This window comes from Scyliorhinus torazame, chromosome 18 (genome assembly GCF_047496885.1).
Source record: "Scyliorhinus torazame isolate Kashiwa2021f chromosome 18, sScyTor2.1, whole genome shotgun sequence".
Lineage (NCBI taxonomy): Eukaryota > Metazoa > Chordata > Chondrichthyes > Carcharhiniformes > Scyliorhinidae > Scyliorhinus > Scyliorhinus torazame.
Window position 1 is genome coordinate 169,934,531 of NC_092724.1, and position 20,813 is coordinate 169,955,343.

Genomic DNA, 20,813 nt, shown 5'->3' on the forward strand with positions numbered 1-20,813 from the left:
CTGAGGGAGTGCTGCACTGTCAGAGGGTCAGTACTGAGGGAGTGCTGCACTGTCAGAGGGTCAGGACTGAGGGAGTGCCGCACTGTCAGAGGGTCAGTACTGAGGCGGTGCTGCACTGTCAGAGGGTCAGTACTGAGGGAGTGCTGCACTGTCAGAGGGTCAGTACTGAGGGAGTGCTGCACTGTCAGAGGCTTGGTACTGAGGGAGTGCTGCACTGTCAGAGGGTCAGTACCGAAAGAGTGCCGCACAGTCAGAGGGTCAGTACTGAGGGAGTGCTTCACTGTCAGAGGGTCAGTACTGAGGGAGTGCTGCACTGTCAGAGGGTCAGTACTGAGGGAGTGCCGCACTGTCAGAGGGTCAGTACTGAGGCAGTGCTGCACTGTCAGAGGGTCAGTAGTGAGGGAGTGCCGCATTGTCAGAGGGTCAGCACTGAGGGAGCGCTGCACTGTCAGAGGGTCAGTACTGAGGGAGTGCTGCACTGTCAGAGGGTCAGTAGTGAGGGAGTGCCGCATTGTCAGAGGGTCAGTACTGAGGGAGCGCTGCACTGTCAGAAGGTCAGTACTGAGGGAGTGCTGCACTGTCTGAGGGTCAGTATTGAGGGAGTGCTTTACTGTCAGAGGGTCAGTACTGAGGGAGTGCCGCACTGTCAGAGGGTCAGTACTGAGGGAGTGCCGTACTGTCAGAGGGTCAGTACTGAGCGAGTGCTGCACTGTCAGAGGGTCAGTACTGAGGGAATGCCGCACTGTCAGAGGGTCAGTACTGAGGGAGTGCCGCACTGTCAGAGGGTCAAAACTGAGGGAGTGCCGCACTGTCAGAGGGTCAGTACTGAGGGAGTGCTGCACTGTCAGAGGGTCAGTACTGAGGGAGTGCCGCACTGTCAGAGAGTCAGTACTGAGGGAGTGCCGCACTGTCAGACGGTCAGTACTGAGGGAGTGCCGCACTGTCAGAGGGTCAGTACTGAGGCAGTGCCGTACTGTCAGAGGGTCAGTACTGAGGGAGTGCTGCACTGTCAGAGGGTAAGTACTGAGGGAGTGCCGCACTGTCAGTGGGTCAGTGCTGAAGGAGTGCCGCACTGTCAGAGGGTCAGTACTGAGGGAGTGCCGCACTGACAGAGGGTCAGTACTGAGGGAGTGCTGCACTGTCAGAGGGTCAGTACTGAGGGAGTGCCGCACTGTCAGAGGGTCAGTACTGAGGGAGTGCCGCACTGTCAGAGGGTCAGTACTGAGGGAGTGCCGCACTGTTAGAGGGTCAGTACTGAGGGAGTGCCGCACTGTCAGAGGGTCAGTACTGAGGGAGTGCTGCACTGTCAGAGGGTCAGTGCTGAGGGAGTGCTGCACTGTCAGAGGGTCAGTACAGAGGGAGTGCTGCACTGTCAGAGGGTCAGTGCTGAGGGAGTGCCGCACTGTCAGAGGGTCAGTACTGAGAGAGCTGCACTGTCAGAGGGTCAGTACTGAGGGAGCCCCGCACTGTCAGAGGGTCAGTACTGAGGGAGTGCCGCACTGTCAGAGGGTCAGTACTGAGGGAGTGCCGCACCGTCAGAGGGTCAGTACTGAGGGAGTGCTGCACTGTCAGAGGGTCAGTACTGAGGGAGTGCTGCACTGTCAAAGGGTCAGTACTGAGGGAGCGCCGCACTGTCAGAGGGTCAGTACTGAGGGAGTGCTGCACTGTCAGAGGGTCAGTATTGAGGGAGTGCTTTACTGTCAGAGGGTCAGTACTGAGGGAGTGCCGCACTGTCAGAGGGTCAGTACTGAGGGAGTGCCACACTGTCAGAGGGTCAGTACTGAGGGAGTGCCGCACTGTCAGGTCAGAGGGTCAGTACTGAGGGAGTGCCGCACTGTCAGAGGGTCAGTACTGTGGGAGTGCCGCACTGTCAGAGGGTCAGTACTGAGGGAGTGCCGCACTGTCAGAGGGTCAGTACTGAGGGAGTGCCGCACTGTCAGGTCAGAGGGTCAGTACTGAGGGAGTGCCGCACTGTCAGAGGGTCAGTACTGTGGGAGTGCCGCACTGTCAAAGGGTCAGTACTGAGGGAGTGCTGCACTGTCAGAGGGTCAGTGCTGAGGGAGTGCTGCACTGTCAGAGGGTCAGTACTGAGGGAGTGCTGCACTGTCAGAGGGTCAGTACTGAGGGAGTGCTGCACTGTCAGAGGGTCAGTGCTGAGGGAGCGCCGCACTGTCAGAGGGTCAGTACTGAGGGAGTGCCGCACTGTCAGAGGGTCAGCACTGAGGGAGTGCCGCACTGTCAGAGGGTCAGTACTGAGGGAGTGCCGCACTGTCAGAGGGTCAGTACTGTGGGAGTGCCGCACTGTCAGAGGGTCAGTACTGAGGGAGTGCTGCACTGTCAGAGGGTCAGTGCTGAGGGAGTGCTGCACTGTCAGAGGGTCAGTACTGAGGGAGTGCTGCACGGTCAGCGGGTCAGTACTGAGGGAGTGCCGCACTGTCAGAGGGTCAGCACTGAGGGAGTGCCGCACTGTCAGAGGGTCAGTACTGAGGGAGTGCTGCACTGTCAGAGGGTCAGTACTGAGGGAGCGCCGCACTGTCAGAGGGTCAGTACTGAGGGAGTGTTGCACTGTCAGAGGGTCAGTACTGAGGGAGTGCCGCACTGTCAGAGGGTCAGTATTGTGGTTATAAGAGTCATACAGCACAGAAAAGGCTCTTGGTGCCTGTAGCAGTCAAAAACAACCAACTAACTTATTCTAATCTCATTTGTTCGGACTCTGGACAAGATCCCCAAACATTTTTCCATTTGTAAAACTGTGAGGAGGGGAGTTCTGACTCTGCCCAGTGGGTTAGCTTTTATGTTCAAACCAACGTTAATTAAACACAGATTTAACCACATTAAAATCAAAATAACTTTACAATTAACAGATAAACAGTTTTTAAATAAAACTAAAAACATGAACTCACTAACTACATCTCCCATTAATTCCAATTAAGCAATCAAATACATTTCAAATGCCACTTATAAATAATGTTAGCAATCAGGTTTACTTGCCTTTCTGTACAGTCCTATCAGGAATACTCTGAAAATCTTTCTGTCTCAGACTCAAATCCTATGGCAAACTACTGTTCAACTTAAAATATTATCGCAGACTGCAAGACTCAGACGGACCTGACTCCCCTGCCCCCCCTTTCATTACATCACCTGTATCCCACTAAGATGTGTCATGAGGTGAGGGACGCCGTCAGTGTCCCTATTGTCAGGGAAGGCAGTGCAATTTTCCTCCTGCAGAATGTTTGAGGTGAGGGACGGTGTCAGTGTTCCTGCTGATTTCATCTGTGGGAAGTGCACCCATCTCCAGCTCCTCCGAAACCGCGTTAGGGAACTGGAGCTGGAGCTGGATGAACTTCGGATCATTCGGGAGGCAGAGGTGATCATAGATAGAAGCTTCAGAGATGTAGTTACTCCGAAGAATAAAGATAGATGGGTGACAGTGAGAGGAGCTGGGAGGAAACAGTCAGTACAGGGATCCCCTGTGGTCGTTCCCCTTAGTAACAAGTATACCGCTTTGGATACTGTTGGGGGGGGGGGGGGACTTACCAGGGGTAAGCCATGGGGTACAGGTCTCTGGCACAGAGTCTGTCTCTGTTGCTTAGAAGGGAAGGGGGGAGAGGAGTAGAGCATTAGTCATTGGAGACTCCATAGTTAGGGGGATAAATAGGAGATTCTGTGGGAGCGAGAGAGACTCACGGTTGGTGTGTTGCCTCCCAGGTGCCAGGGTGCATGATCGTGTTTTCGGGATCGTGTTTTCGGGATCCTTAAGGGGGAGGGGGAGCAGCCCCAAGTCGTGGTCCACATAGGTACCAACGACATAGGTAGGAAAAGGGATAGGGATGTAAGGCAGGAATTCAGGGAGTTAGGGTGGAAACTTAGATCTAGGACAAACAGAGTTATTATCTCTGGGTTGTTACCCCTGCCACGTGATAGCGAGACGAGGAATAGGGAGAGAGAGGAATTGAACACGTGGCTAAAGGGATGGTGCAGGAGGGGGGGTTTCAGATTTCTGGATAATTGGGGCTCATTCTGGGGTCGGTGGGACCTCTACAAACGGGATGGTCTACACCTGGACCAGAGGGGTACCAATATCCTGGGGGGGAACTTTGCTAATGCTCTTCGGGAGGGTTTAAACTAGTTCAGCTGGGGCTTGGGAACCTGAATTGTAGCTCCAGTATACAGGAGGCTGAGAGTAGTGAGGTCATGAGAAAGGATTCAAAGTTGCAGGAGTGTACCGGCAGGCAGGAAGGTGGTTTAAAGTGTGTCTTCTTCAATGCCAGGAGCATCCAGAATAAGGTGGGTGAACTTGCGGCATGGGTTGGTACCTGGGGCTTCGATGTTGTGGCCATTTCGGAAACATGGATAGAGCAGGGACAGGAATGGTTGTTGCAGGTGCCGGGGTTTAGATATTTCAGTAAGCTCAGGGAAGGTGGTAAAAGAGGGGGAGGGGTGGCATTGTTAGTCAAGGACAATATTACGGTGGCAGAAAGGACGTTTGATGAGGACTCGTCTACTGAGGTAGTATGGGCTGAGGTTAGAAACAGGAAAGGAGAGGTCACCCTGTTAGGGGTTTTCTGTAGGCCTCCGAAAAGTTCCAGAGATGTAGAGGAGAGGATTGCAAAGATGATTCTGGATAGGAGCGAAAGCAACAGGGTAGTTGTTATGGGGGACTTTAACTTTCCAAATATTGACTGGAAACGCTATAGTTAGAGTACATTAGATGGGTCCGTTTTTGTCCAATGTGTGCAGGAGGGTTTCCTGACACAGTATGTAGATAGGCCAAAGAGAGGCGAGGCCATATTGGATTTGGTACTGGGTAATGAACCAGGACAGGTGTTAGATTTGGAGGTAGGTGAGTACTTTGGTGATAGTGATCACAATTCGATTACGTTTACTTTAGTGATGGAAAGGGATAGGTATATACCGCAGGGCAAGAGTTATATCTGGGGGAAAGGCAATTATGATGCGATGAGGCAAGACTTAGGATGCATTGGATGGAGAGGAAAACTGCAGGGGATGGGCACAATGGAAATGTGGAGCTTGTTCAAGGAACAGCTACTGCATGTCCTTGATAAGTATGTACCTGTCAAGCAGGGAGGAAGTGGTCGAGCAAGGGAACCGTGGTTTACTAAAGCAGTCGAAACACTTGTCAAGACGAAGAAGGAGGCTTATGTAAAGATGAGACATGAAGGTTCAGTTAGGGCGCTCGAGAGTTACAAGTTAGCTAGGAAGGACCTGAAGAGAGAGCTAAGAGCTAGGAGGGGACATGAGAAGTCTTTGGCAGGTAGGATCAAGGATAACCCAAAAGCTTTCTATAGATATGTCAGGAATAAACAAATGACTAGGGTAAGAGTAGGGCCAGTCAAGGAAAGTAGTGGGAAGTTGTGCTTGGAGTCCGAGGAGATAGGAGAGGTGCTAAATGAATATTTTTCATCAGTATTCACACAGGAAAAAGACAATGATGTCGAGGAGAATACTGAGATTCAGGCTACCAGACGAGAAGGGCTTGAGGTTCAGAAGGAGGAGGTGTTAGCAATTCTGGAAAGTGTGAAAATAGATAAGTCCCCTGGATCGGATGGGATTTATCCTAGTATTCTCTGGGAAGCTAAGGAGGAGATTGTTGAGCCTTTGGCTTTGATCTTTAAGTCATGTTTGTCTACAGGAATAGTAGTCCCTGAAGACCCCATTGATGCCAACCCCACTCCGCACCACACTCCCTCCCCTATCCTTAACTCCCCCGATCTCCCTAGCTGCGTCCCGCTTCCGAAGCTGATGCACCAGCATCCGACTTGTCTTTTCCCCATATTCATAAATCGCCCCCTGGGCCTTCCTCCACTGCACCTCCGCCTTCCTGGTGGTCAACAGGTCGAATCCGGCCTGGAGGCTACGCCTCTCCCTCAACAGTCCCTCCTCCGGCACCTCTGCATACCTCCTGTCTACCCTCACCATCTTCCCCACCAGCCTCTCCCTCTCCCTCTGCTCTCTCCTCTCCTTGTGGGCCCTAATGGAGAACAGCTCTCCCCGTGGGCAGCACGGTAGCATGGTGGTTAGCACAATTGCTTCACAGCTCCAGGGTCCCAGGTTCGATTCCGGCTTGGGTCACTGTCTGTGAGGAGTCTGCACGTTCTCCCCGTGTGTGCGTGGGTTTCCTCCGGGTGCTCCGGATTCCTCCCACAGTCCAAAGATGTGCAGGTTAGGTGGATTGGCCGTGCTAAATAGCCCTTAGTGTCCAAAATAACTTAGTGTTGGGTGGGGTAACTGGGTTATGGGGATAGGGTGGAGGTGTGGGCTTGGGTAGGGTGCTCTTTCCAAGAGCCGGTGCAGACTCGATGGGCCGAATGGCCTCCTTCTGCACTGTAAATTCTATGATTCTATGATTCTAACCACCACCTTCAGCGCCTCCCAGACCATCCCTACTCGGACCTCCCCATTGTCGTTGGCCTCCAGGTATCTCTCTATGCTTCCTTGGACCCGCTCGCTCACCTCCTCGTCCGCCAACAGCCCCACTTCCAAGCGCCACAACGGGCGCTGGTCCCTCTCCTCCCCCAGCTCTAGGTCTACCCAATGCGGGGCGTGATCCGAAATGGCTATCGCCGAGTACTCGGTATCCTCTACTCTCGCTATAAGCGCCCTGCTCAGAACAAAAAAGTCGATCCGGGAGTAGGCCTTATGAACGTGCGAGAAGAATGAAAATTCCCTCGCCCCCGGCCTTGCAAATCATCAAGGGTCCACCCCTCCCATCTGGTCCATAAACCCCCTCAGCACTTTAGCCGCCGCCGGCCTCCTACCCATCCTAGACCTGGAGCGATCCAGTGCCGGATCCAACACCGTGTTAAAGTCCGCCCCCCCCCCCCCATTATCAGGGCCCCCACTCCCAAGTCCGGGATCCGACCCAACATGCGCCGCATAAAACCCGCATCGTCCCAGTTTGGGGCGTACACGTTGACCAGCACCACCCTCTCCCCTTGCAGCTTACCACTTACCATTACGTACCTGCCGCCATTGTCTGTCACAATGCTCAACGCCTCGAACGACACCCTCTTTCCCACCAAGATCGCCACCCCCCGATTTTTGACATCCAGCCCTGAATGAAACACCTGGCCTACCCACCCCTTCCTCAATCTTACCTGGTCTGCCACCTTCAGGTGTGTCTCCTGGAGCATGACCACATCTGCCTTCAGCCCCTTCAGGTGTGCGAACACCCGGGCCCGCTTAAACGGCCCGTTCAGTCCCCTTACATTCCAGGTTATCAGCCGGATCAGGGGGCTACCCACCCCCCTCCCCCGCCGACTAGCCATGACCCCTCCTCGGCCAGCCACGCGCCTGCACCCCACGCCCGGCCCGTTCCCCACGGCGGCAGACCCCCCGTCCCAACCCCCTCTACTCGCTCTAGCTCCCCTTTGACCATACCAGCAGCAACCCGGTCCCCCCCCCCCCCCCCCCCCCCACCCCCAGCTAGGACCCCTCCTAGCTGCATTGCTCCCCCCATTACACTCCCGCAAGTCAGCTGACTCCTGCTGACCCCGGCCGCTCCCGCCTCTCCTTCGACTCCTCCCATTTTGGGACTTCCCCTCCCCCTCCATTACCCATCCACAGGTTCTCCGCCTCCCCCTTCCATCCCAAGCGCGGGGAAAAGCCCGCGCTTCCCCACCCCGGCCCCGCCTCCTCTGACGCAGCTCCTTTGACAGGCCCAGTCCCCTCACCCCCGACTCGGGCCTCATCCTCCCCCGCGGGGCCCCATCCCCCCTACCGGCCATCCCCCCCCCACTCCGTGTACTTGCCCCCCTCCAAGAGCCCACCCGACAGACCCGACCAAAACAGTGCCCAACCCACCCTAACCGAACCAAAAATAAACAAGAACAAAGAACCCTCCCTCAAAATGTAAAACAACAACAATCCCCAACCATCCCCACACCTGACCCCCCCTCCTGACCCTCAGTTTGTGTCCAGCTTCTCGGCCTGAACAAAGGCCCACGCCTCCTCCGGGGTCTCAAAATAATGGTGCCGGTCCTTGTAGGTAACCCACATGCAACATGCCAAACTTCACCCCCTTCCTGTGCAGCACCACCTTCGCTCGATTGTACCCGGCCCTCCTCTTCACCACCTCCACACTCCAGTCCTGGTATATTCGAACCTCCGCGTTCTCCCACCTGCTGCTCCTCTCTTTCTTGGCCCACCTGAGCACACACTCCCGATCAGCGAACCGATGGAACCGCACCAGCACCGCCCGCGGCGGCTCGTTAGCCTTGGGCCTCCTCGCCAGCACTCTATGGGCCCCTTCCAGCTCCAGGGGCCCCTGGAAGGACCCCGCTCCCATCAGCGATTTTAACATGATGACCACATAGGCCCCCACGTCCAACCTCTTCAGCCCCTCCGGGAGGCCCAGAATCCGCAGATTCTTCTGCCTCGACCGATTCTCCATCTCCTCGAACCGCTCCTGCCATTTCTTCTGGAGCGCCTCGTGCACCTCCACCTTCACCGCCAGGCCCAAGATCTCGTCCTCGTTATCTGAGATCTTTTGTCGGACCTCGCGGATCGCCACCCCCTGGGCCGTCTGTGTCTCCAGCAGCTTATCAATAGAAGCCTTCATCGGCTCCAGCAGGTCCGCTTTAATCTCCCTGAAGCAGCGCTGGATACTCTCCTGCTGCTCCTGCGCCCACTGCCTCCACGCTGCCTGGTCTCCACCCGCCGCCATCTTGCTCTTCTTCCCTCGCACTTTCTTTGGCTTCACCACCACTTTTTTAGTCGCCCCGCTCCTGGTCCAAGCCATACACGGTCGGGGGAATGTTGCAGTGTTCTTCCCACACCGGGAAATGTCGAAAAAATTCCGTTGGGGGCCCTGAAAAGAGCCCAAACGTCCGTTCCAAGCGGGAGCTGCCGAACGTGCGACTACCGGAAGTCTCTCATCTGATTGTATTTCTGTGGGTAGTCCATATCTAGTAAAGAATTTAAGTAACTCCTCCACAATCCTTTTAGCTGTAATATTACATACTGGAATGGCCTCTGGAAACCTAGTAGACACATCCATTATAGTCAAAAGATATTGATTCCCACTTTTTGTTTTAGGAAGCGGTCTTACACAATCGATTAGGACCCTTGTAAAAGGTTCCTCAAATGCTGGAATGGGTATTAAGGGCGCTGGTTTTATCACTGCTTGAGGTTTCCCTATCACTTGACATGTGTGACATGATTGACAAAATGTAAATACATCTTTATGTTGTCCAGGCCAATAAAAATGTTTCTGGATTTTAGCTTCAGTTTTCCTTATTCCCAAATGACTCCCACTGGTACCTCATGTGCAACTCGCAAGACCTCCTTTCTATACCCTACCGGCAATACTACTTGATGAACTTCTGCCCACTTTTCATCCGCCTGCATATGTACAGGTCTCCATTTTCTCATCATTTTAACGGTAATAACACTCTGGTATACTCTCAGATTCCTCTTCCGTATATGCTTTCTGATATATCCGTTTTATTTCTTCATCTTTCTGTTGTAACTCCGTCAATTTTCCTGAACTAAAATTATCCGCCTCATCCTCCACGTGTTCTTGTTCTTTTTCAACCATCTGATCAAAAATCGTTTCTGATAATTGCACTTCAACTTCATCTTCACTCTTTGATTTCTCCTCTTGTCTTAGCCTGTGACTTTGCGACCTTGTTACTACACGATCTGGAAAAATCCCAGGATATTCGTCCTTCAACACTTCAGTTGACTGATTTTCCACTGGCTTATCATCCACAGTAGGCATCACTCCCACCTGCGATCCAGCTATATCATTACCTAAGATAAACTGTATTCCTGAACAAGATAGTTTCTCTATTACTCCTACTACCACTTCACCACTCTTCACTGGACTTTCCAACCTTACCTTATATAATGGAACGCTACTCCTCTCACCCTGAATTCCACATATCACCACCTTTTCTGGCAACATTCTTCCAAAACTACATAACTCCTCATCTCTTACCATTAAAGATTGACTAGCTCCCGTATCTCTTAAAATTGTGACTTCTTTACCTTCACCTCCTGATACACATGAGTAAACTTTACCCACACAAGTAAATTCTTTAAAGACATCTGGCACCTTCTTAACAATTACTTCTTGAACAGGCTGTACAATCATTTGCACCTCCTTCACTTCCCTTGGGCTTTCCTTTACCACTCTAACAAACCCCACTGTCTTATCCTGTTTTACCACATCAGCCTTCCCAGTGCTTTTCTTCTACCACCAACACTGACTTTACATGGCCTAGTTTATTACAGTAAAAACATTTGAAACTTTTCATTTCTTTTCCACCTTCCTGGATTTCTTTTTTAATCTGAGGTACACTCTCTTTATTGTCTCCCATCAGATCACCTTTACCTTTACCACTTGAGTATTTCTCATGTCCCCAGTTTCTATCCCTCACCGGCTGAAACTGATGTCGGAAACCAATCTTTGATTTACGAACTAATTCATAATCATCTGCCATTTCCGCTGCTAATCTCGCAGTTTTAACCCTCTGTTCTTCCACATGAGTTCTCACTACATCAGGAATTTCTAAACTCCTCCAAAAGTATAATTTCTATGAGAGCTTCATACGTTTGGTCTATTTTCAAAGCCCTTATCCACCTATCAAAATTACTCTGTTTGAGCCTTTCAAACTCCATGTATGTTTGACCAAATTATTTCCTTAAATTTCTAAACCTTTGTCTGTAAGCTTCAGGCACTAGCTCAGATGCACTTAAGATGGATTTCTTCACCTCCTCATACGTCCCAGATACCTCCTCCGGTAGGGATGCAAACACTTCACTAGCTCTACCTACCAGCTTTGTTTGAATCAGTAATACCCACATGTCCTGTGGCCATTTCATTTGTTTAGCTACCTTCTCAAATGAAATGAAAAAGGCTTCCACTTCCTTCTCGTCAAACCTTGGCAATGCTTGGACATATTTAAATAGATTTCCACCAAGCCTTCGACTATGACGCTCTTTCTCACTATCCTCATCACGATCATCCAACTGTACGTTTCCCTTTACGTCTGCCAATTTTAACTGATTGTCATGTTTCATGGCCATTTTCTGAAGTTCAAACTCCCTCTCTTTATCTTTTTCCCTGATCTGTATCTCCCTTTCTTTTCTTTTTTGTTCTGCTAGGGCTATTCTTTCTTTTCCTTTCTTCTCTCTCCTTTTCTTTTTCCTCTCTCTCTCTTTCTCTTTCTTTTTCCTCTCTCTCTCTTTCTTTCCTCTCTCTCACTCTCATATTCCAGCCGCTTTAATTCTTTCTCATGTTCCATTTGTTTAATTTGCAACTGAATTTTTGCCATTTCCAATGAGTCAAACTGTATCTCAGGCAACTTTAAATGCTTAACCACCGCTATAATTACCTCATCTTTTCGCATTTTGTCAGGTAATGTTAACTGCAATGTTCTTGCCAAATCTAACAGTCTGCTTTTCATTTCTGTCCGTAAGGTACTACGTGTAATATTCTCCACCCCCAAAAACGTCTGTGCCTCTGAAAGAGCCATTGTTCACAACACTCGCCCCACTTAAACTAAAATACCACACCGGAAAAGCAACAATCCTCCACTGTCTTTAAGTTCACAAAAGCCAATCCAATAGATAGACTTTTATCCCCCTCGAGCCCCCAATTGTTATGGGTGAGGTGTTTTCAGAACCCCAAAATTGATCATGGAGTTCAACCAACCTCTCCCTTTAATGTATTTGTTGCTTTTCCTAGCACACGGCTTGTTCCCTAGGTGTGGGATTACAATTATGGACACATGGGTTTTTAAACACAAAACAATGTTTATTCCATGAACTCAACTTAACATCTTAAATAAACATCGGATCTCTTAACACCCCTTACTTCAAAGATAACTCCGAAAATATTGCAACAGTAAATAATTCCTTAAAATGTTCCTTCAAACTTCCAAGAGACTTAACACCTTTAAACAAAATCACATCAGGTTAAAGGCTTCACTATTATAAGTTTAAATCACCCAAATGATCCAGGGATAGTCTTTCATGGCAGAGATCCAGCTCACTGCAAAACACAGACACTCCCCAAGCTCTTTTCCTCCAAACTAAACTGCAAAATGGCTGACCTGACCTCAGCTCCACCCACTCTCTGACATCACTGTTTTCTTAAAGGTACATTGCTTAAACATCCGTGTCTTAAAGGTACTCTCACATGACACTTGCTATTTCTTCCTTGATGATAGATTCCAGCATCTTCCCTACTACCAAAGTTAAGCTCACTGGCCTATAATTACCCGCTTTCTGCCTACCTCCTTTTTTAAACAGTGGTGTCACGTTTGCTAATTTCCAATCCGCCGGGACCACCCCAGAGTCTAGTGAATTTTGGTAAATTATCACTAGTGCATTTGCAATTTCCCTAGCCATCTCTTTTAGCACTCTGGGATGCATTCCATCAGGTCCAGGAGACTTGTCTACCTTTAGCCCCATTAGCTTGCCCATCACTACCTCCTTGGTGATAACAATCCTCTCAAGGTCCTCACCTGTCGTAGCCTCATTTCCATCAGTCACTGGCATGTTATTTGTGTCTTCCACTGTGAAGACCGACCCAAAAAACCTGTTCAGTTCCTCAGCCATTTCCTCATCTCCCATTATTAAATCTCCCTTCTCATCCTCTAAAGGTCCAATATTTACCTTAGCCACTCTTTTTTGTTTTATATATTTGTAGCACCGTTTACTATCTGTTTTTATATTCTGAGCAAGTTTACTCTCAAATTCTATCTTACTCTTCTTTATAGCTTTTTTAGTAGCTTTCTGTTGCCCCCTAAAGATTTCCCAGTCCTTTAGTCTCCCACTAATCTTTGCCACTTTGTATGCTTTTTCCTTCAATTTAATACTCTCCCTTATTTCCTTAGATATCCACGGTTGATTTTCCCTCTTTTTACCGCCCTTCCTTTTTGTTGGTATAAACCTCTGCTGAGCACTGTGAAAAATCGCTTGGAAGGTTCTCCACTGTTCCTCAACTGTTTCACCATAAAGTCTTTGCTCCCAGTCTACCTTAGCTAGTTCTTCTCTATCCCATTGTAATCTCCTTTGTTTAAGCACAAAACACTAGTGTTTGATTTTACCTTCTCTTTTATGACTTCTTCATTGCAGCTTTAGTAGACACACTGCCTGTATGTATTTTAAACCAAGGATTTTAACATCTGCCACAAATACGAAATATAATACATCACAATTTCTCCATTCATCAGAACTGAAAGAAGTCACACTGATGAAGCAGATTCTCAATATCTTTGTCAATGGTCGGTTTGATGAATGTCGGAATATTTTATATATATATTTTGTATTATGTGTCTGTTGCAGTAATGTTATTGAAAGAACTGAGGTTAAATTATCCAGATTATCTGTCTGCTGAAACTGTGATGAAGGGGTTAACAGCACGGCAGGCTGTGATGTCACTCAAGGGGAGGGGTTGGGTCTGGTTTTTAGTTTTGTTTTCAGCCCTGCCCTGTGGGTTGTTTTAGTTTCATTTTTAAAGTTTTGCTCTGGTTTCTGAGGAAAGGAGATGTGTTTCTCAGACTGACTTCTGAAAGCTTCTCTCCCAAGGACTTTGTGAATAAATCTGTAAGCCGCTGAGTGTTAACTGGATTAATAAGGGGCATTTGGCTGGTGTGTGTGGATTTTGCATCATTGAAAGTTTAGAAATAAATGGGAAAGTCAGCTCAAAGACCTTTTCTAATTTTTCTAAGAAAGGTTTAACTGTTAATTGAAAAGCTCTTTTTTCCTTGAATGTTAATGGGATTAATCCTGTGTAATGATGTCATTTGTTTGAATAAAGAATATCCCTATATGGCAGTGGAATCACTGCTAGGTGTGAAGAATACTTTCCTTACAGTTTACAAACTGAAAAATTGTTTGGTTTCCTAATATAAATTGGGGCCTGGTCTGGATATCGTAACACCTCCCACCATATCTTCTGGCCAACATTTTCATCTGAGTCTGGCCAGAGTGCGCACTGTGCAACTCCCGTAGAAGTGCCCCACTCGCAAACCCCAAAGCAACAGTCTGTCTTTGCCACTGAGTTTGATCTTTCCTCAGTTGGTCGCCTGATCCGATCTGACTTGTCGTGGTGCCATCCACTTAGAACCATTTGTTTGACCTTTGAGATGACCGCGTCACATTGAGTCTAGTTCTTGATCTGGCTCGAGGCGACCGGCAGGGCAACTCAAAAATGTATCATGACAATATCTCGTGGCACAGGTGCGTTGCCGAGCTTTGGGGAAGCGGGGCTCCGGTGTTGGAGATGCGTCCCAGTCAATGCTGAGACACAGCTATAAATAGCCAATAGCAAAACAACCGTGCACCCTGGAGGAAGCAACAGGTTTATCTTTGCAGAGTAACCCCAGTAACAGCTTGTGGTCAGTTACGATGTTGAAACGATGGCCGTACATGTACAGTTGGAATTGTTTATCACCATACATCACAGTGAGGCCGTCTTTTTCAAATTGTCAAAACTGTTATTGTGCGTGGGTGATGTGTGCAAGGTGAAGGCGGTGGGCCGGTGGGCCTGTCAGTGCCGTCCTCCATTCTGTGGACCAGGCCCACAACCCACAAGGTGAGGCATCGCAGGTCAGAAGGATCTGTTTGCCTGGGTCAAAATGGACCAACAAACGGGACAACCGTAAAGCCTGTTTGACTTGATGGAAAACTTGTTCTTGTGCGTCTGTCCAAAGCCAGTGCTGCTGCTTTATGACAAGGAATTGCAGTGACTCAAATACAGTTGCCAAATGAGGGCTGAACCGGCCACAGTAACTGACCAGGCCCAGAAACTATTACAGTTCCGTGCCATTCCTCAGCGCAAGGACCTCTTTCACCGCTTTCACTTTATCTTCTAACGAGTGCAAACCTTTCGAGTCCCCCTTAAATCCCAAATACCTGAAATCTGAACTTTTATTTTTTTAATCCGGAGCGTTCCCAGAGCGGGAGCGTTCCCAGAGCGAGAGCGCTCTGATAGCGGGAGCGTTCCCAGAGCGGGAGCGTTCTGATAGCGGGAGCGTTCCCAGAGAGGGAGCATCCCCAGAGCGGGAGCGTTCCGTGAGCGGGAGCGTTCCCAGAGCGGAAGCGCTCCCAGAGCGTGAACGTTCCGAGAGCGGGAGCGTTCCGATAGCGGGAGCGTTCCCCGAGCGTGAGCGTTCCCAGAGGGGGAGCGTTCCCAGAGCGGGAGCATTCCGATAGCGGGTGCGTTCCCAGAGCGGGAGCGTTCCGAGAACGGAAGCGTTCCCAGAGCGGGAGTGTTCCGAGAGCTGGCGCATTCCCAGAGCGGGAGCGTTCCCAGAGCGGGAGCATTCCCAGAGCGGCAGCATTCCCAGAGCGGGAGCATTCCCAGAGCGGGAGCGTTCCGATAGATTTCCAGAAGGCCTTTGACAAGGTGCCGCAGAGGAGACAGTTAAATAGGTTCAGAGCCCGTGGTGTTCAGGGTAAGATCCTGGCATGGATAGAGGATTGGCTGACTGGGATTGGCTGACTGGCAGAAGGCAGAGAGTGGGGATAAAGGGGTCTTTTTCAGGATGGCAGCCAGTGACTAATGTGCCTCAGGGGTCTGTGCTGGGACCACAACTTTTCACAATATACATAATGATCTGGAAGAAGGAACTGAAGGCACTGTTGCTGGTTTGCAGATGATACAAAGATCTGTAGAGGGACAGGTAGTATTGAGGAAGCAAGGGGGCTGCAGAAGGACGTGGACAGGCTAGGAGAGCGGGCAATGAAGTGGCAGATGGAATACAATGTGGAAAAGTGTGAGGTTGTGCACTTTGGAAGGAGGAATTTAGGCACAGACTATTTTCTAAATGGGGAATGCTTCGGAAAGCAGAAGCACAAAGGGACTTGGGAGTCCTTGTTCACGATTCTCTTAAGGTTAACGTGCAGGTTCAGTCGGCAGTTAGGAAGGCAAATGCAATGTTAGCATTCATGTCAAGAGGGCCAGAATACAAGAGCAGGGATGTATTTCTGAGGCTGTATAAGGCTCTGGTCAGACCCCATTTGGAGTATTGTGAGCAGTTTTGGGCCCCGTATCTAAGGAAGGATGTGCTGGCCTTGGAAAGGGTCCAGAGGAGGTTCACAAGAATGATCCCTGGAATGAAGAGCTTGTCGTATGAGGAACGGTTGAGGACTCTGGGTCTGTACTCATTGGAGTTTAGAAGGCCACACCTCGGGTATTGGTGCAGGTTGGTCTCCCTAATTTAGGGGTGATTATATTTGCATTGGAGGAAGTTCAGAGAAGATTCATTAGGCTGGTCCCTGGGGTGAGGGGGTTTGTCTAATGAGGAAGTACCTGTACTCACTGGAGTTTAGAAGAGACGTGATCTTAAGAAAACATAAGATTTTGAGAGGGCTTGACAAGGTAGATGCTGGGAAGAGGAGAGGCAGTGCCGTACTGAATTGTCACTGGACCAGGTAAAGCTCTGGGACCCAGGTTCAAATATCACCAGGGCAGATGGTGAATTTGAATTCAATAAAAACCTGGAATTAAAAGTCTACTGATGACCATGAAACCATTGTCGATTGTTGTAAAAATCTACCTGGCTCCCTAATGGCCTTTAGGGAAGGAAATCTGCCGTCCTTACCCGGTCTGGCCTACACGTATCTCCAGACCCACAGCAATGTGGTTCACTCTTCACTGCTTTCAGCGATGGGCAATAAATGCTGGCCCAGCGATGCCCACATCCCCCATGGACAAATAGAAAAGATGTTTCCTCTTGTATGGGAATATAGGGCGACCAATTTTAGAATAAGAGTTTGGAATTTAAGATGGACATGAGGAGGAATGTCTTCTCTGAGGGTGGTTAGTGTGGAATTCTGTTCCCACAGAGCGGTGGGAGCTCCGGCTCGAAATTCTCTTCCCAGAGGGCGGTGGGAGCTCTGGCCCGGAAATGGGATCCCAGAGAGCGGTGGGAGATCCGGCTCGGAATTCTCTTCCCAGAGAGCAGTGGGAGCTCCGGCTCGGAATTCTCTTCCCAGAGAGTGGTGGGAGCTCCGGCTCGGAAATCGGTTCCCAGAGAGCGGTGGGAACTCCGGCTCGGAATTCTCTTCCCAGAGGGCGGTGGGAGCTCCGGCCCAGAAATGGGATCCCAGAGAGCGGTGGGAGATCCGGCTCGGAATTCTCTTCCCAGAGAGCGGTGGGAACTCCGGCTCGGAATTCTCTTCCCAGGCAGCGGTGGGAGCTCCGCTCGGAAATCGGTTCCCAGAGAGCAGTGGGAACTCCGGCTCGGAATTCTGTTCCCAGAGGGCGGTGGGAACTCTGGCTCGGAATTCTCTTCCCAGACAGCGGTGGGAGCTCCGCTCGGAAATCGGTTCCCAGAGAGCGGTGGGAACTCCGGCTCGGAATTCTGTTCCCAGAGGGCGTTGGGAACTGTGGCTCGGAATTCTGTTCCCAGAGAGCGGTGGGAATACGGCTCGGAATTCTGTTCCCAGAGGGCGGTGGGAACTGTGGCTCGGAATGCTGTTCCCAGAGAGCGGTGGGAACTCTGGCTCGGAATTCTGTTCCCAGAGAGCGGTGGGAATCCGGCTCGTTGATTATATTCAAGACTGAGTGAGACAGATTTTTAATTTACAAGGGAGTCCAGATTATGTGCGTCAAGCCGGAAAGTGGGATCGCTGGCCTACTCCTCCACTATTGATGTAAAGTCATTGACCCCCTTTCCAAACTTGCTGCTTGTTTTATTGGCAGCTGTTTGCTGAGAGCTGTTTCTTAATTGGTTAGTTTCGGCTGTGATCTTCTCTGTGGGAGGGTGGAGTTACACCTGGAGAAAAGTTGTCACCATCTTCTCAAAGCAACTCGAGATTGGCAATATCCACAGCCATGACACACGTGAATGGTTAGCAGCCATGCCAGTGACACACGTGAATAGTCAGCGGCCATGCCAGTGACACACGTGAATAGTCAGCGGCCATGCCAGTGACACACGTGAATGGTCAGGTGGGTGGGTGAGTATTGTAAGGATTTGGCGTAAGATGCAGATCACTGTTACACTGTCGGATAGTCTCTCTATATTGTTCACTTTCTCACCTCCTGCTGCTGTTTCTCTATAAATAGTTAAACAAACCATTCTTAAACAAAACATTTCAGATACCCACATAATGGTAGAATAATCTTTCCAATTGCCCTGTAAAACCGAACTGGAATCATGTTCAAACATAAGACATAATCTTCACTTACCTGAACACCATGCTGATCCGTCTGTCCACTCTCTGAGATTGCAATTGATGGGGATTAAAGAGAAATAAACAATTACACAGAGTTAGTGATGCAGCAGACACTGGCAAAGTCTAATGAGTGTGACATATTGGGTAGTCTTAAGCAGTCCCTGTCCAAATGCAGCAAGACCCGGACAATATCCAGGCTCGGGGCTGACAAGGGGCAAGTTACATTCACACCACACAAGTGCCAGGCAATGACCATCTCCTACAAGAGAGGATCTGACCATCGCCCCTTGACATTCAATGGCATTACCATCGCTGAATCCCCACAATCAACATCCTGGCTGTTACCATTGATCAGGAACTGAACTGGACCCAGCCACATTAATACTGTGGCTACAAGAACGGGTCAGAGGCTGGGAATCCTACGGTGGGTAACTCACCTCCTGACCCTCCCAAAGCTTGTCCACCATCTACAAGGCACAAGTCAGGAGTGTGATGGAATACTCCCCACTTGCCTGGATGAGCAGCTCCAACAACACTCAAGAAGCTCAACACCATCCAGGACAAAGCAGCCCCGCTTGATTGCTCCCCTTCCACAAACATTCAAACCCTCCACCATCGACGCACAGTGGCAGCCGTGTGTACCATCTACAAGATGCACTGCAGGAACTCACCAAGATTCCTTAGACAGCACCTTTCAAACCCACGACCACTCCCATCTAGAAGGACAAGAGCAGCAGATACCTGGGAAACCCCACCACCTAGAGGTTCCCCTCCAATTCATGCACAACCCCGACTTGGAAATATATCGTCGTTCCTTCACTATCGTTGGGGCAACATCCTGGAACCTAACAGCACAGATGGTGTACCTACACCTCAGGGACTGCAGCGGTTCGAGAAGGCAGCTAACTACCACCTTCTGAAGGGCAATTAGGGATGGGCAATAAATGCTGGGCCTAACCAGCGACGCCCACATCCCATAAATGAATTTTAAAAAGACAAATTTACAAAAAAACCATACACAGAATGGCCGAGGAGCCATGGACATAGATATATGACTGGGTGTGAAGAGGAAGAACATGGTGAAAATAAGTTAGAGATGAGTTGAACTATCCTTAAACATCAATCTCAAACTCCTCACGTGGGGAATGTTTAAATGAGTGGAAATGATGTACTTTATATTTTTATCTTTCTGTCATTACGAGGTGGCCCATGTGACGCTGGGATTTGTTTCCACTGGGATAAGATACATTTTTCTATGTCTTGGAGAATGGACAATCCTCATTCATCATTGTGTAAAGAGCCCTTTTGCTCAAACTCTTAAATGTTGTGAACTTTACAACTTGTCTCTTGTGATGTGGTTGATGATTGTTGGGTCCAATGGCAAAAACTTTACTCAAGCTCCACTCCCGACTATCCCAATATTGGTAAGATTAGACAGAGAGAGGACTTCAACCTTGTAGAGTGCAACATCCAGGAGAAAGGGGGCTGGATTCTCCGCATCCCGACGTCGAAATCGCGTCCGGCGCCGGGGCGGAGAGTCCACTTCCGTGCATGGAATCGGGCCCGAAAGCGGTTCTCCGATTCTCCGGCCCTGAAAAGCGGCATATTGAGGCCGCATATCTCCTACCTGCGGCCATTGCTGGGGGTCCGCCCCGTCATTCTTCGCCCCTGACCCGCCAAAGTCCCAATGGCGTGGATCTAATGTGCTTCTGCCAGTCGGGATACTCGCGTGGCGGCTGTGGACTCAGTCCGCGGCCGCCCTGGTGAAGGGCGGGCTGATCCGAGGGCAGGGGGGCCTCATAAGGGACCGGGCTATTTTTGGCCGGGCGGTCAGGGACGGCCCGCTGCCGATCGGGAGCACTATTTAGGAGGTTCAGCTCCGTGGTCTGAGTCCGCCATGGAGCACGGTGCGGCCGTTGGAGGCCGCCGCCGTGCGCATGTGCAGCCTCTGACCCAGAAGTGCGGGGCCCGTATCTGCAGCAAAAGGTGTGCGATTTAGTGCCAGCCCCTTGCAGGGCTGTGAATATGGGGCCTTTTCACGCCAGTTTTTCTGTTGTGAAAGGCCACAGTTCTTACGACGGCGTTGGGACATAGTCCCTGAAACGGAGAATCCGGCTCCGGATATTTTGATGCGTTGAACACCTCTGGACTCGGCATCAGCTGGAGAACAAAATCCAGTTTAAAATAAATGACAGCGTTACAAATGAATGGAGGACTCTTTCATTCCTTGGAATGGGAGCAATCGAATGGGAAATTACCACTAATCTACAAAAGACCTTAAAATATGAATTAATTTACTTTTTTAAGCTGAATAATGGCCATGTTTAAAAATCTATTCTACTGAAATTTACAAACAAAATGCAGAAAATATAAAAGAATATTTTTACAATCGTTGTCTTTCCTCGCCTCCATTCCTGGTCCCAGCTGAACATGTGGCAGGCACCCTAAGGGTAATAAATAATTCCACAGTCCTTACAATGGAACCGTGTTTTAAAATTTGCAGATGACGTGAAAATCTGAAGTATTGAGGACAGTGTAGAATTTCAAAGATATAGACAAGTTGATGGAGTGGGTGGACAGGTGACAGATGAAGTTCAATGTGGAGAAGTGTGAGGTGATGAATTTTGATGGGAAGAACATGGAGAGACAATATA

At 49.7% G+C, this 20,813-nt stretch overlaps 1 protein-coding gene across 3 annotated transcripts in view; it reads right to left on the reverse strand.

The window, feature by feature from the left end:
- LOC140395746 (glutamine-rich protein 2-like) overlaps positions 1 to 20,813 on the reverse strand; it is a 342,552-nt gene that overhangs the window by 200,113 nt on the left and 121,626 nt on the right. For all 3 annotated transcript variants that reach the window (XM_072483896.1, XM_072483897.1, XM_072483898.1), the window contains exon 6: positions 18,173 to 18,204. In XM_072483896.1, coding sequence (XP_072339997.1) covers positions 18,173 to 18,204 — 32 coding nt within the window. The remainder of the gene's footprint in view (positions 1 to 18,172; positions 18,205 to 20,813) is intronic.